The sequence below is a fragment of the Pleurodeles waltl genome, chromosome 12 (assembly GCF_031143425.1).
Source record: "Pleurodeles waltl isolate 20211129_DDA chromosome 12, aPleWal1.hap1.20221129, whole genome shotgun sequence".
Taxonomy (NCBI): Eukaryota; Metazoa; Chordata; class Amphibia; order Caudata; family Salamandridae; genus Pleurodeles; species Pleurodeles waltl.
The window spans coordinates 707,671,331-707,687,883 of NC_090451.1; the positions used below are offsets into that span (position 1 = coordinate 707,671,331).

General features: G+C 44.3%; 1 protein-coding gene across 2 annotated transcripts in view; it reads left to right on the top strand.

The window, feature by feature from the left end:
• Positions 1-16,553, top strand: part of LOC138266930 (kinesin-like protein KIF1C) — a 272,097-nt gene that overhangs the window by 197,407 nt on the left and 58,137 nt on the right. For both annotated transcript variants that reach the window (XM_069215707.1, XM_069215708.1), the window contains exons 13-15: positions 4,908-5,083; positions 8,886-8,965; positions 10,856-10,931. In XM_069215707.1, coding sequence (XP_069071808.1) covers positions 4,908-5,083; positions 8,886-8,965; positions 10,856-10,931 — 332 coding nt within the window. The remainder of the gene's footprint in view (positions 1-4,907; positions 5,084-8,885; positions 8,966-10,855; positions 10,932-16,553) is intronic.

Consider the following 16,553-nt stretch of genomic DNA (forward strand, 5'->3'; position numbering starts at 1 on the left):
GCGGGTATCGGACTGAGAGATCGGACAAGAATGTTACTTGTTTCACTTTCTCATTCTGAAGGATGGAGGCCTCAGGTCCATTTTGGACCTTTAGCTGCGGTTTGCATTGCTGAGGAAGGACAGGTTCAGAGGGCTCACACTGGCTGAAATCCTGTCAACTCTGAATGTGGGAGACTGGATGGCATGCTTGGATGTTTTTCCATGTACCCATCCTGCTGTCCCACAGGTGTTACCTGCGGCTCAATGTAGGAGAGGAACACTCGGTTTACTGTGCTCCCCTTCGGCTCCTAAGATGTGCACAAAAAGGATGGGTGATGTCCATCTTCAGAGGTACACGTATTTGCGTACCTCCACAACCAGCTGCAAAACAAGTGCTCACTGCAGACAGCTGAGGACCACCTCAGGATAACGTCCAAACTCCTGATGACCTCATTGGATTTTCAATGAGCTGAAGTCCCAACTGAGCTCCAGCGAGTCTGAGACATTCAGGAAATGATCCCAATGTTTCATGACCAGTTCTGAGTCACAGCGAGGTTGGCTCTGAGGCTTCTTGGCCCCCTTGCCTCGTGTATCCTCACCCCAATCACCAGGTGGCACATACATTCCCATCAGTGGCAACTTTGTGGATAGTTCTCCAAATCAAAATCTATTATGTACTATCCAATAAGCCGCCCTATGCCCTGTGGACTAATTCCACCAGAGACAAGGCCGGTACAGCGGCTTTGAGGCAAGTAATTCCTGTTCTAAACATCTGTCAGGCTACGACTTGTGCATCAGTACACACATTCACGAATCACTACTCCCAATGTCAGTCATTTCCAGTTAGAAGGTCACTTTGTCTGCTCAGTTCTGCTGGACTTTGTGTGAGTTCATCCCAGACCTTCCACCTTTGGGAGGTTCCTCTTTGATATCTATTCTAAGGTGAGGACTCTGTGGTTAGACGTATCCATCAGAAGAACAAGTTGCATGGCTTCAGTAAGCCTCTTTCTGGTGAATTCTCTAATCAGAGTCCTCACCTACCCACCCTCCTCCATGGTTTGTGGAATGGTCTCTTTTTTCATCTAAAAAGGTCCCACTTTAGGAATTCATAATACTATCCCAGACTATTTGTATTGCGCTCCACATTTGAGGGCGCAGACGGAGGAAGACACAAGAAGCCGACCTTGGTGCACAAGGGTGGCGCTTACATGTGGTTCAGCGCTCGCTTCCAGGCGTGATGGAGTCCGCGTGGAGCCCTATAGCCCACCTACCAGAGCTCTGGAGCATTACTGAAAGAATCCGCTAAAGATCCAGTGTGGAACCTGGGGATAATCTAAAGGTGAGAAATCAGTGGTTCGAGTATCGACCAGAAAGGTAATTTACTTATGGGCATATGCACCAAAGCAATTTTGCGGCCAGAATGGGCTTGATTCGCAGAATTTGGCCATTACTGACCCCAGAAATGTTTTTCCATATGTACAGTGCACAAATTGTGATTCAATAACATATTACCAGTTCGCAGTTTGTGTTTGGTGATTCAATATTTGTTAGGGACTTGTTTAGGGAGTCTCTTACAAATACCGAAATGCAATGTTATGTATGTTTTGTGACCGAATTAGAGTCGCAAAACATCAATTTTTTACCAGCACCTCAAGGTTGGTGGTAAACCTTCGCAAATCGGAAGGGGTCCCCACGGAAGTGTTCCCCTTTGTGAATGTTGAAACAAATATTTTTTAAGAGCAGACAGTGGTCCAAGGGCCCACTGCCTACCCTTCAGAAAAGTGAAACCTAAACGTTTTTTATTTTTTGAAACTCATCCATTTTCCTTTAAGGAAAATGGATTGCATTTAGAGGAAAAAAAAGTTTGCTTTATTAAAAAGCAGTGATAGGCATCGCGGTTTGCTGACTCCAGAAGGCCACCATCCCTGTGATGGCTGCAATTCCTATCGGTTCGCAAATTGCAAATTACCTTAATAATATTAACGAGGTAGGTCTATTGTGACCCCATGAGGAATCGCACTTTCCAACTTAGACGCTTTTGTACATTAACAATTGTGATTTTTTTAAGGGTGATTCGCAAAGAATCGCAAATAGGGAATTGCAATCCCAACATTCTGTACATACGGCCCTTGTTCTTTTGCGGGTCACCAGTGGTCCGTCCATTAACCGTGTTCAGTGCAGAACACTGGTCTCTTTCACAGGCACATACAGGGTTCGCTGCAGCAGTGAACTGCTGCGCCTTGCTGTTGGGAGACAACCTGGAATATTATGTTTCATTGGTTCTCCTTCCAGACTGCTTGTAAACAAGATTGCCTGTAGTTAGTATATTTGGACTAGTGCACTTCAAAATACAATGTTGTCCCCCCACGATTATTAGAGGGAAATACACCCCTAAAATCTCCTGAAGAGGGTGTGGCTCACTCACTGCTCTCACTTGTAGTGTGGGGCTTTGTAACTTGCTGCAGGTCTTTGACAGTCTTAACTCATTAAAGACTTTCATTAAAAATGCTTTTATAAGGAGTTTATTTTGTAGTGGTGTAGTTAGTCTTGTGAATGTTGATATTGATTTTGGAGATTACAGCATAATTTGAGCTGCCACTACTGCTGTGAAGTGCAGGTACTTTCCAGCTAAATACACAGCAGTCTTAAAGTACAAAAGGTATTTCAAAGTCCTAGTGGTACCCTAATGGCTTTAGATCACCTTTGTCTAGTAATATTTGTACTGTCCAGGATAAGGAAAATTAAAGCACAAAGCCTCTCTTTGCTCAGAACTAGCCCTTCCCACAAACTGGACTGTACTGAGCAGCAGCTTGTGCAGGAGGCCTCTCCAGAATGTCTGGGAAGCCAGTGGAAGCAGGTGGCAGATGATTAGGACTTCAGAGTTACATGTGCAGTGCTGCTACCAAATCATTCTCATGGTGGTGTCAGGAAAAGAACAGCGTACAAATAGTTCAAGACTTGCAACCGCAGACGAGTCAAACGTCTCCCACTCATCGTTAGAGGGATACAAAAGACACTGTCTCAGGAAACTGCAGTACCATATCAATTTGCAGGAGTGCTGGAGGTGAGAACTCACCTCCTAGATCTTTAATATTTCCTGTCAGTGATCATGTGCAGCTGATAAACGTTCAACTCGATTTTTCCTGGAATACACAAACAAGGCACTATGAGATTGCGGGTCTCAGACCCTGGGGATTTTTCCGCCGGTCCTCCATGGAGGCAGAGGTTACAGTCTCTGCTACCGTGGAAGCAGGCTGTCCACCTTCTTCGCAGATCCGTCCCGCTATGTAGGTCAGAGTAGCGTAAAGTTTTCACACTTGTGCGGTGTGTGCGTAGGAGTACCTTGCCCTCACCGGTGCCATGCTCAGTCCGACTTACATCCCTGTCACAGTCATGGCTAATTGGATTATGCTTACAAAAATGGAACGAAATGTGTATGTGTGTGTGAGTTTCCTTGTTTAAATGATATTCAGATTTTAACATATATTTACCAGTTTGTTCTGAGAGATCCTGCTCAAGCACAGAGCTCGACTGAAATCCCGATGGAAAACTAGGATCACAAGTAATACATTTTAGGGCCATAGTTTTCTGTTTTTGTCCATTATGCCATACTTATTCTTATCTGACAATTTTACTTTAAAGTTAGTTATTTCACTGGTTCTCCTTATGAAGGCATGTAAATTGTAATTTGGTTGACTTTATCTCCATGGCTGCATCATCACCTGCTCCACGTCACCCTGCTGTAGCTCTCTTAACAATCACCCAAAATGAAAGGAGACAACACAAAAATGTACAAGATGTCTGACTCTTCTAAACTACTTTCAGTGCCAAGTAGTTTGGAACAACCTAGTAAAATAAGACCCCTGGAGAGCTTACGCTCCTCTGTCTGTGGTGAAGAAGGAAGAACCGATGTCGTAAGAGCCACAGGCAGAAGGAAAGTAGGCCTGGTCATGTGAGGTGCCAGCTCACTCACAAGACCCTTAATTTACGTCTGAGCTCTCTTAAAATATATATCAGTGGCCCTGCTATGGTGCTGTTCATCCTCGTGACTGCAGTGAATGGGACATTTACATTTACTGACAAACTAATCTCGCAACGATTGTAAAAGTATATAGAGAAATCTGAGAAGTGTGTACCGTAGAGGTTATAGAAGTTTATATTTTTATATGAAAGTAGAGCCTTGAAGGAAGTAAAGTCCTGGGTTCCTGAGTCGGGAATATGGTTGTGTGTGTGTGAGACGTTTATCTTGCAACCTTGGACATGTTTTGTGGAAAGCTTACCAACTTTGAGAATGTTGCAGTCCTGAGTATTGCCATATAGCCATAAAAATCTGGACATTATGGCAATGTTTTTCAGTTATGCTTATTTAATGGTAAAAAAAAGTTATACAAAGGATATGGTTCTTAAAAAAAAAAAGCTTCTTTCCTGCAATACTGTTGTGCGTAGAAAAGCTCTGACAAAGGAAAAGTTGGAAAGAAAATGTTTCAATACATTTATTATTGTGCACAGAGAAGCTATGCAATGGGTAAACTCGCTCAGAAAGTCTCAATACATTGCCATCTTGGATGCATTTAGAGTTAAAATTACTTGTCTACGTGATAAAAAATATTTTGTGATGTGCAGGAAAAATTTGCACTTGCAAATTAAACCTAGTAACATTTGCGAAAGGGAACTTGCTCAGCAAAAAACCACTGCACTCCTCTATTCATGTTAGTGCGCAACACCAACTCGCACTGAAAGATGCTGTGGGCTATAAAGTAAGTTCTGCTCGTATTTCTTCTTGAAGCTATGCTGTGGAACTTCCCTAAGTCTACTTACATAATGCAATCATAATGTTTTACTCGATGATAATTGTTAACTTAGTGCTGGGGACAATTATGAAAAATATATTTTACGCCCTAACATTTAGTTCTCTCTCCTATGTCCAGACGCAAATGTTGCTGAAAACAGTAATGGCACAGTGGAAATTCCAGCTGCACCCTTCAGCCCCCCTGCTGAGTGCAACCAGAATCTGACGCCAACATCCCTCAATGGACAAATGGAAGCGTACCCAGACATAGAGGATGAGGTGATCTGCACTGAAGAAGCTATTGAAAGGCTTCAGGTACAGTATTTTCAAGTCATACATCACTTGTGGAGGCTTATGACCATGCATACAGACCCGGTCAACCTGCATCATCTTACGGAGCCCACAGGACAAACTCTGCTCAAATCTGTTGAAGCCACTTAACCCTGGGCTGCATCCTATCTGAGGGGAATTGTATGAGGACATTTCCACAGCCCACTTCCCTACACACAGGATTATTCTTCTCAAGACCCATCCTTATGGATTTTCATACCACGTGACATTTCCTGATTGAAGGTTGATACAGGGACATATTTATTTGTAGAACGATGAGCATTGTTAAAAGAAAATGCCTGGTTAAGTCTACTGAACGCTCCCTTGTACTTGTTCAAGTTGTCACATTTTAAGCTGCTGCATTACTCCTCCTCTGTTCCTGGTGACCGTTCTGTGTTAATCAGCCTTATGAACTTCTATTTCTTTTTCTTTGTTTGCCACTATTTACAGTTGCCAGCTTTCCACTATTATCGGGCCTAATTTTCGGTTCCTAATTTTCAAACCATGAAATAAATTAAGCATTATTAAATGCTATTCATTCTGTCGCTTCTAGAAATAAAATTGGATCCTTCTGGGGTGGTCTAGATTTTTCAAGACAGTGTGACGCCTCCAGTATCGTTTCCCACAATCTTTTCCTTTTAGTTGCACATTTGCTTGGTATGTGCATGTAGATTTCTTTATGTATATTTTGTGGTAAAGCTGGTGTATTGCTGAACATCCTTATAAGCTTGAGAGGCTACTACTTATTTGAACTATTTAAATAAGATAAAGATCATGCTAAATATATTTTTTTCTTAGAACCAAGAACATGGCTATTGTGCATTACAGAGGCCACCTCTGCTCTCTGACATTGGTTCCTTTTTTTCACTCCATTGTGCACAGACCCAAGCTCACGTCTCTGTTGTTTAGCCTTAGTGTCAAACTATCTTCTTCTGGGAGGCAGTATTAAATGCTTCCTCCAGGAGTGGCAAAAATGTAAAATGCAACAGATGGGTGCCCCAAATTGTTAACAAGGCTTTTTCCTGCCATTCCTATTTGACCCACCACACCTCCCACCCACACTGAACATTTCTCAGCGGAGCACCTGACCATTTTTCTCCAAAAAGGTGCAGGCTGTTTTGAGCAAAGGAGCCATTGAGAGGGGCTCTGGCCCAGGAACTAGGCATTAGCTGTTGCTCCCGTTGTTTTCTCATAATGAAAGAGGACAGCAGCCTACATCCCATTTTAGATCTTCGCCCTCTGAATATCTTCTTGTGGAAGAAAAAATTCATGATGCTTTCACTGGCCCAGGTTAAGGCTTCCTTGAATACAAGGTACTGGACTATGCAGGTCACTTCCTTTGATGTATCGTCCTGCAGTCCCACAGACTCTGCTTGCAGTTCCAAGGTGGGCCAGTGGCATTTTCATTTTGCCATGTACCCCACTCGCCTCACCAGTGCACTTCAACTCTTTATGAAAGTGATGACGGTGGGCACACCTTACCTTCGGAGTCAGGGATACCGGTTTGCTCCTACCTTTACTGCCTATTGAAGACTTAATTTCCACAGTCAGTCGTAGACCACTTCCAGACAATGGCAAACTCTCAACATCGTTGAGATTCACAAGCAGTGGGCTAAAGTTGCCATTGACTCCTTTGCAGAGACTCCCATTCGTTTGAGCTATCCAAGATACAGTGCAATTTCAAGCCTTCCCGCCAAGCTGTGAATACAGGACATTCGGGCTATGATCCCAATGTTTCAATCTGGTGTTCTGGATCTCATTTAGAGTAGCTCTGAGGCCTCTGGACCTCTTGGCATCCTGCTTGTTGACTACACAAGGGGGCATTTAAGGGCTCCTCAGTTAAGCCTGAAGACTCAGTGGGCCCAGCGCCTTATGGTTACCAACTCTGAGAAGAAGAAGAACAGGACAACTGGAACGAGGAACTGGCGGAAGCCAGTGGGTTAGACACTTCACCTGACACTGGCCTGGTCTCTTCTACCGTGACTGTGGAGGCGGGAGCCTTTTATGGCAGTGGTGGTGCACAGGGCGGCTGAGGTCCTGGACTTACATAGCCTACAGTGGCAGGCTAGACAAACGTCTTGACAGAGCTCCTTCAGTTGAAAGTCCACCCTTCTGAGCCCCTTCTCCCCTTGAATGAAGCCCTTACAAGCCCTGCACAAAGGGTCCTGTGCATAGGAAGATTACCCATCGCGATCATGTCTGTTCCTGGGGACCCCAGTTTCCTTACACAGCACCCCATCCAGAGAGCTTGGTGGTCCAAGCTCCCATGTCTAGAATTAATCCCGGCATGTTCCCTACCACTCCATCAGCTAGGGAATCCAAGAGGCTGGATAAATTTGGCGAGATAATGTTCTGCCAGCCTAGCACTACAGTCGGTGAGCATTGCGCACTTTGTAGGGACAGGAAAAAATGAACTGATCAAGCCCACGAAGTACTTACACGCCTGGAGAAGGTATTGCCCAATATAGTGGGGAAGAAGATGGTGTCGAAGAGGTTGGTCACAGTACTATTGGCCGAGCCAGTTGGACAGGTGAGACCCTGGCACCCAACATCAGGCCTAGATTGGCCTCACAAGCAGGCAACTTTGGACCTAGAGGAGAGAGCAAGAGCCTTGGCTGAAAAGACATTGCCCCTTGAGGAGAGAAGGGCCAGGCTGAGCCTTTAGCCCAAAGATGCTGGTGTCAGAAGGACAGCTAAAAGTGCTAACAGAGGTACCCATAAAGTCAGACTGCCCAAAGGGATAGTCCCTTGTTTTGTCCAGGGGGATCGCATAGACGAGTGGCTGGCTTCATATGAGAGAGCTCTCATGATGAGAAAGGTGAGTAGACGATTCTGGGGGACCAAACTCTGCCAGTTAATGTCGCTAGTTGGTAGAGATGTACTACTCACACTTGAGATGATATTGCAGAGTTCTACCCACATATGGCAAACATTGATAGAACTCTTTGGACTGACCCTTGAAGAGCCTACGCAGGCATTGAGGACAACACAGAAGGGGGCAGCACTGACATGAGTTGACTTTGGTGACACTTTAGTAGAGGTAGTAGGCAAAAAAATACACATTTGAAGGGCTCTACAATTTGATTGTCAAGGAGCTCACTTTAACAAATTGTCATTCAGTGGAGTTACACAAGCTTCAAGAAGAAATACACGCTGTGTTTCAAAACGGATCTGTAAAACAGACAACGCAACTCATTCATTCTTTAAAATGCTCAGTAGTTCATATCCCTTCTAGTATATCCATCAGCCCTTCCATGGGACTTTACCATTACTCTAAGACTCTTGCACAATGCAGCCCCTTTATTGGAAAATGACCTTCCTCATTGACATCACTTCCCTCTGTAGGGTAAGCGAAATACAAGACCGAACAGTAGAAAAGCCCTTTTCAGTTGCAGAAGGATCAGGGCATCTTTAGATCATGTTTGTTTTCTGCCTGAGGTCAACTTGCCATTCCATGTCAACCACCCTGTTGACTTGCCAATCAGTTTCCCACAACCTTAATGGGTTGCAGAAAGGGTTTTATGCTCTTTAGGTGTTAAGAGACCCCTAAAATAGTGCATTGACAGTAAAGCATCTTTGGGAAAGTCCACTTAAATCTGCAGGTAAATTATTGTCCTCCAGAAATATCCTTATCGAAGGTAACTTGTTCTTATTTCTGACTTATGTTCTCCACTGACTAGTCAAAACTTTCAGCTGTTCAGTCTCTTGCTAGGCAATGTTTTAAATTATAGTTAATCTGCAGGGGAGAATTACTGACAACTAGCTACTTGATCTGTTCATTTTCTAGGAAACAGAAAAAATAATTGCTGAACTGAATGAAACCTGGGAAGAAAAACTCCGCAAAACAGAAGCACTTCGAATGGAAAGGCGAGTACCCTCGTGGAAGAATTGTGCAGAGTGAAAGTGGGGCTCGTTGATGGCTTAGAGCAGGTGCTGATGAGTGTTGTACCATGAGCAAAAATAAAGCAAAGCAGGACTGTTGTTTATCTTTATTTTAATTAATGTAAATAGTTTTTGCCTTGTGTTCCTGAATACATCATCTTTCACTTTTGCAGTTAATACATAGAGTTGTGTAGCTAAGGTTTTTTCTCTCATGAGTTCCCTTTAGCTGAAGTTTACAAGTGCACTCCTAAAGGTTTTCAGCTTCCTTCGTTTGCCGCAATGTTCAAACAGTTCTTTGACGTCGCCCCTGCTGTTTTTGGTAATATTCATTAAGACAACATCTTGGGCTTTTTTTCCCCAAGGTTATTTATTTGCCTTTTTTTTTTTTGTTTTTTTTTTGAGGGCGACTCCTTTATTAACTTCAGTTCTCTGTTGCCCGGGTTGCCTGCCACCCTCCATTTACCGTAGCCACATTTGTCCATTATAGATAGCTTTGTGATATTCAGAACCAGCCGTCCTGTTTTGTTATGAATCCTGGAGAGTAGATAAGCCAGTAGTGATGAAGATCCCTCGTTGTCTGTCTCCAGCTGACACTTGTTGTGACGCCTCTGCCTTCAGCTCAGTTTTCTGTAAATGTTTTGGAGTAAAGGAGGACTAATAAGAGGACTTTTCAGCCTTGTTGCCTGATGAAACAGTGCTTTTAATGTCATTTAATGAAAAACTGCTGTAAGTGTTCACATTAAATAGGCATCAGTTAAATAATACTTTTTGAACCTGATATTTCATAGTTTTCTGGGATCTAATTCTTTACAAATGAAATGAATATACCCACCATGCTAGAGATCCAGGACTGATTAAGTAGAAAAAGTGATTTTTCCCTTATGTAGAAGACTCATTTTTGTAAATCTGCAGTAGATAATGTGGCTTTTGCCTGCATATAGGCCATTCTCATATTACTCAAAATATTCCCAGATTTTTCTGTTTCGCATAAACAGACACGCTGCTGTGAAATTCCAGCTGATATTAAGACCGTGGCTGACTTCCATTCTCTGACAAGACACTTATTATCTTGATTAGGTTGGCCTTTGGGGAGCAACAGCAGCTTCTTAATGCAGGTTACAGTTTGCACCAGTTAGAGCACTTTAAGGCTAGTCCAGTGAGCCGTAGACCTATGATTCACTCTGCTCAGCCCTAATGAAAAAAAAAAAATAACATGCTTGACCCTTCTGTAAATCTCACGATTTCCTTGTGGTCAGATGCACCCTTTGCTGGTTACAGATCTTTTGTTTTACTGAATGCAACTGAATAGATTGTAGAGTTGAATGTTAAATGTGCCCAAGGCTCCAGTCTTTCTTTCAACATTTGGGCATTTCTTCAAAAGACTAATTTGAGACATTGACTTGTCTACTTCCTTCACCGTTGTTGTACACACCGAGGCAGTGTAGTTACAGTACTGGCTGCCAAGCATTAGAGATGAGTTTTCATCACTCCGAACTTAAGATTGCATCAGTAAAAAAAAATCAGACTTGTTTATTTAACACTTATTTTATAACTGATAGTATACTGAAATAATAAAAAACATCACACCCATGTAATGCCGTTACTCTCTGGCTGTCTAGCCATCTCTGGGGGAAAGTATGCTTTCTTAGTGACTTTCCCCATAGATTGACAGTTCCCTCTCCACAGGTGGTTAGGAACAGGTGCTCAGGTGGTTCTGTAGGTCACTTCATTTCCTCCACCAGTACAAAATCTCAAGTGCTTGCTTGTCTCAAATGCTGCCATGTAAACTGGGATAGGCCTATTGGTAATTGGTTTTAGTAGATAACTGTTTCACAGCCTGCTGCATGCTTAAAATCTTTCCATTTAATTTTTCAGAGAAGCTCTCTTGGCTGAGATGGGTGTGGCTCTTCGTGAAGATGGTGGAACCGTAGGAGTGTTTTCTCCAAAGAAGGTAACTGGGCTTCAATCTAACCTGTTGCTGTTTCTAATTGTTAAGACATTGATATCGTTGATGCTTTGTGAAGCACCTTGTCACCATCAGAGTTAAATGTTAGTCTATTCTAAACGTTAAGATGGTTTTAGGGTGTTAGGCACAGACTAATATATATCGTAAGCCACCAGCGATGATTTAGGAATTCTTGTAAAGTGCGGCATTCATTTAACAGAACTAATTTCCCTTGATGAGTTTTGCACTAGGTGAAAAAAAAATTCCCACAGTGCTGAAGCACCTACCTCTCTCCTGCTCACTCTCTGACCTTCTCGCTCGCTCTCAACTCATGATTACTCAGCAGGCGCGTCACGGAGAATTTGAACCTGCCCGAAGACTCCTCCCAGCGCCTTCTCCTCACTGAACATGGCTGACCACAGTATCAGCACGGGGCATCACCACAGCCATTGCCACTGGATATAAGATCATGGAACAAGACCACCAGCAAAGTTCCGGAAAGGCACTGCCATCATCTTCAAGGACACCACAAGCTTCCTACATGACACTGAATCCAACTACATGGACACCCCAACTTTGAAGTGTAGGTCACTGCCTAATTCCCCTATGCTGCACTCTGGTCTACCAAATCCGAGTACCCAGCTCCAACTTCACCATTAACGTGGCTCCACAAGTCATTAATTCCAGTGCCTTAATCGTCTTAGGAAACTACAATTTCCACTTACAGGACCTCACTGACCCCCCCCCCCCCCCCCGAAAAACCCAAAAAACAACCTCAGTCACCCTCCTAGAAAGCATCAAAAACCTCAGTCTCACCTAGTACATATCTGATCCCACCCTGGCCGCCCGACACATTCTGGTCCTCATTTTTACTTCCTTCACTAATATCATGATCAATAACCATCACATGGCCCCACTGCACCCTCGTCTGTTTCAGGCCCAGCCTGCCCCTGTTGGAAGAACATAGCAGAGTAGGTATGGGCTTCTGCTGTCTCCAAGATTCACCCCAAACATACAGGCATCCTACTAGTAGACATCAAGGACTTCAATAAACCATCTCTGCCGACACCCTGGCTCATTGCAAACAAAGCCAAACAGCAAGCTCACAAACTCAGGCCAGCTGATGCACAGAGATACTCGGGCTACCAAACAGATGGTGGGACATCTGAGGCTTGACTCTGTTGCAGTGGAAGCATCTCAGAGGAGGTCCCGGAATCCATTCATGCCCTGTATGGCTCCACCAGGATGCTAAATCCATAAACAGCATTGGCTAGAGGATATCAGCCATGACAGGAGCCTCTATCAGAGCAGTCAACTGTGGCAACCTAAGCAAGGTATCAAAGGCAAATATGCTCAGATATCACCCTCTTTCCAGACCTTATAGTGTGAGACGGACTTGCAGAAGGAAAAACGATTCTGCGAGGAGAAGAAAAGGCTTCAGATGCATTATTGAGTCAGCGATAGATGTTGCCACTGCAGGATTTAGACAATTTTCTGGTTCATCAGTGTTTTGATGGCAGAGTTGGCTGCGATGCACATCTTTTAGGCCGGAGGTCAAAGGCAGGGTCTTGGACTTACTCTAGAAGGAGGAATTGCTCATTAGGAAGCATGTGGATGATGCTTACAAGAATATAGACAGACACAAAGGTCTGTGAGAGAACTGCAACAAAGAAAACACCAGCCCTTTTGAGGATTGAGAGGAAGAGGTCAGGCGTCGTATTGAGGAGGCTACCACCACTAGCAATTACATTGTCAGCCATACCATATGACTCAGCAAACATGTAGGCAAACATATCCTCTACAGGAATATAGAACACATCCAGCATCAACATACCAGAGCCAAGGTGCAAAGGTGACATCCAGTTGAGAGGACAAGACTTAGTTAGAAGACACTGACTTGAAAAGTTCCCCTATCCCCAGCAATTAACTCAGTGGCTCTCTTGGAGGAGGAAGTTCAATCATTGGAGTTTTCAGCCCAAAGCACCCTCAGATCCACTCCACAGAGCAATGCACCAACATTTACATTAGTTCTAGATTGGCTTCCCAAATCCCAGCAAAATTTGTTGTGTTTCATTTCTCCCTTGTCAAGAAATCAGCTGAATGAAGACCCATTTTAGATCTTCGACAGTTAAACAAATAACTCCAAAAACAAACATTTTGCATGGTAGTATTGCAGGGCATTCTCCAGTGTCTCATGGAGGGAGAAGTCATGGAAAGCCTAGACCTTCAAGATGCGTACTTTTGTGTCCCCCATTCATCTCATACGTTGAACATCCTTAAGTTCAAAGTGTCTGGTTGTCTCAATCAATTCAAGGTGCTGGCATTTGGAATTGAAATTGGCTTAGAGTACCTTCACGAAGTGCATGGCACCAGTAGCAGCTTCCCTCAGGCACAACAGTCAACAAGTCTTCCCCTACTCGGATGACTGGTTAATAAAGGAAATTCATGTTCGTAGCATGTATGACTGCATATACATGTGCTCTGTATACCCCTGCTTTTTTGTTTTGGGCTTGGATGTTTTTAGATTGTTTTTCTTCTAAGAAGTCTTTCGAGTTCTAAGGTTTGACTACTCCGTAAGTTAGAAATGCACATAGCCACCGGCTCTATTGTTAGATTGTTTCTTCTTCCATCTGATGTGGATGCTTTACCGCCTGGCTGACTCGATCGTTCAGTACCAATACCTTCAAAGAAGACTCACTGCATCAGATCCCGGATCCCGTTTTCATCCCTGCTCATCATCCACTGAAGACTGATCTTCTCTCAGTGACTCACCACTGAGGTCTTGGGGTTCCTCATGGGGACCTCTGCACTTCGTCTTGAGAACCAACCCTGTCGACGAGGACCAGAGGACAGTGTTGGAAACGACCTTCTTCCAGTACTGCCCTCAGTGCCATTCCAAGTTCCCCTGAATCGGCCATCAGGTCTGCAGTCCCTTCCTTTCCCTGAGTATGACAACTCCACGTGCAAGGCCTCCCTCACCCTTCGGTCCAAGAAGAGTCTTCGGTATCGAAGCAAGAGGAGGTCCGACAACTTAGGGGAGTATGGCATCCACGTGAAGGAAGAAGCTGGTGCCTTAGAGGCCCAACTAGTCCAGTACAGGTCAGAGTTGAGCTCTCCTCCGAGGGAGAACAATAGCAAGATCACGGTGCTTCTCAAGCATGGAAGACTGTGGGGCCACCGCTGCCTTCGAGTCATGGTTGACACTGAAGCCGGCAGGGCCCTCGACTCCGATACCCAACTCCACATCAATGCTGAATCCAACACTGGCACAAAGATCAGTCTTGACGTTGAAAACTCCCTCAGCACTGAAGGTGCACATATCAAAAGCACTGTCCACGGCCAACTCAGGCTATTCGGATCAAATCATCTTCAAATGGCTGCAGCAGGAGCTAGATGCTCCACAGAAGCATCAATTTATACACCCTCATACGGGCACGATCTCTACAAAGCAGCCACCAAAGCCACTGGAGACTCGCCCAAGGAAAAAGAAATAGACGTTTGAGGAGCAAATGTCTTTGGAGTCTCCTTTACCTCCCTAGCAAAAGAGACCCAAGGTCAGGCTACCAGCTTCCTGCCTCTCAACCACTTCGTCTTCCTGCTCCTCCTCCTCGACCACCACCACGTGCCTCACCTTTTCCATATTTACAGAGGGATCGCCACCCATCTTAAGCGGCGGGCAACCCACTTCACCCTGGAAATCCTTATGACTCACTTTATGACCCTGAACCTAGGATGACCCGTTGGGCGACAACCTTCATCCCCCAGGTGATACATACCTGGATCTGTACCCAACCAGGCCTTCTTCCCCTGATGACACTGCAACATACCATGAAGTCATACAGTCGGCAGCCACATATCACAAAGCTGTTATATACCTTGTTCAGGAACACAATGCCTTCCCGGCGTGAACACTATCCAAGACACAACACACCCTCAGTTCCTCTCTGTGCTTAAGTGTATGCTCAAGACCTCCTCTGAGACCTTTAAAGATCCTGTCAAGGCAAGGGTGGTCACAGCTAGGGTGGACAAGAAATGTAAAAACTCAGCCTCATACCTAGAGCTTCTGTATTAAGCCAAACATAGTACGAAGGAGCAAATGGAGAGATTTGTAGTGGATATTTTGGCCCCAGTCTTCCCCTGGAATAGATGGAACAGTTGGACAAGAAATTGGAGCTGACAGAAATTGCTCAGGCTACTGGTCAAATGAAAAGTGCGAAAACCCACCAGGGCCCAAGCGGTTTCCAGCTGTTTTTTTTAAATGTCTACGTTCACAATTGTGCAAACCTCTGCTTCAGGTGTATCAGGAGGCTAGAAAAGTGGTGATATAATGTCTACTATTAGTATTGCAATCCATAAAACTGGTAAATCACCTGAAGACCGTGCGTCCAATAGGCAAGTTTCTCTGCTCAATGTTGAAGCTAAAATAATGTCAAAGGTATTAGCAGCCAGTCTATGCCATGTAATCGAAAACTTGATTGCTGCGGATCAGTCATGCTTTATTCCACATGGGGCCACACATCATATGTTGCAACACCTCTGCGAAGCTCTGGGTAGAAGAGAGCACAGGAACCAGCAGTTATGCTATCACTGGATGCCAAAAAGGCATTCAGTTCACTTGAATGGCCATATTTCATGGTGGTACTGAAGGAGTTGGGCTTTGGCTGAGAATTTAGGGCTTGGGTTTGACTGCTAAATACTAATCCAGTGTCTTGAGTCTGGGTCAGTTGAAAGCTATGGAGGGGGTTTTGGTTGTGTAGGGGGATGCGAAGGGATGTCCACTTACCTAACCACTATTTGTACTAGCTATTGAAGGACTGGCAGTGTGGATAAGGAGAGATGCATTTATTTGGGGCCTTCATTGCACTCCGGATTAGACGGAAGTAATTTCTTTGTATGCGGATGTCATGATGTAAATAACAGATCCACTGCACTCAATCCGTACGGTTCTTGAACTACCCTCTATTTTTTAAAGAAATGCTGATATACTGGTAAATTGGTATAAACCAATTGGGTATCCACTTGAGAAGTGGAAACAGCTGAAGGATTGGAATTGCCCGATCCAATAGTCAGAAGTGTGCTTCAGATATTTAGGGATATTCATTACCAAAGATCCTAAAGAATTCATGCATCCGAATCCGGGTTGGATACATATAAAAATTAAAACAGATGTGGCCCAATGGAAGAAGCTCCCGTTGTCCTTGATGGGCCGAGTAACACTATATACCATGCTTACCTGCCCACATGACTATATATGCTGCAGAACACCCTCCAGGAGGTATCAGACAGTGTTAGTTTATTTTATATGGATAATCCTGTAGTACGATCCCTCTTATGGGGTGCTGAGCCTCCTAGGATTGCCTTGAATACTTTAATGTGTAGCCGCTAAGTTGGGGGAATGACATTGGCAGATTTGAAACTCTTGTTGTTGAGCAACTCAGTTATTGGTAGTCAATGACTGGGTGTTGCGGTGCAAAATGAATCCTGTTTGAGTGTATACCGGGAGGCCCTGGACATATACAGGTATCAGAGGGAGCTGAGAGGGACACCAGGCTTGAACAAGCCTCAACGAAAATAGGTATTAAAATACAGAGAAAAGCCACCTGTGAGACAGGTTGGCGAGGAAAACTT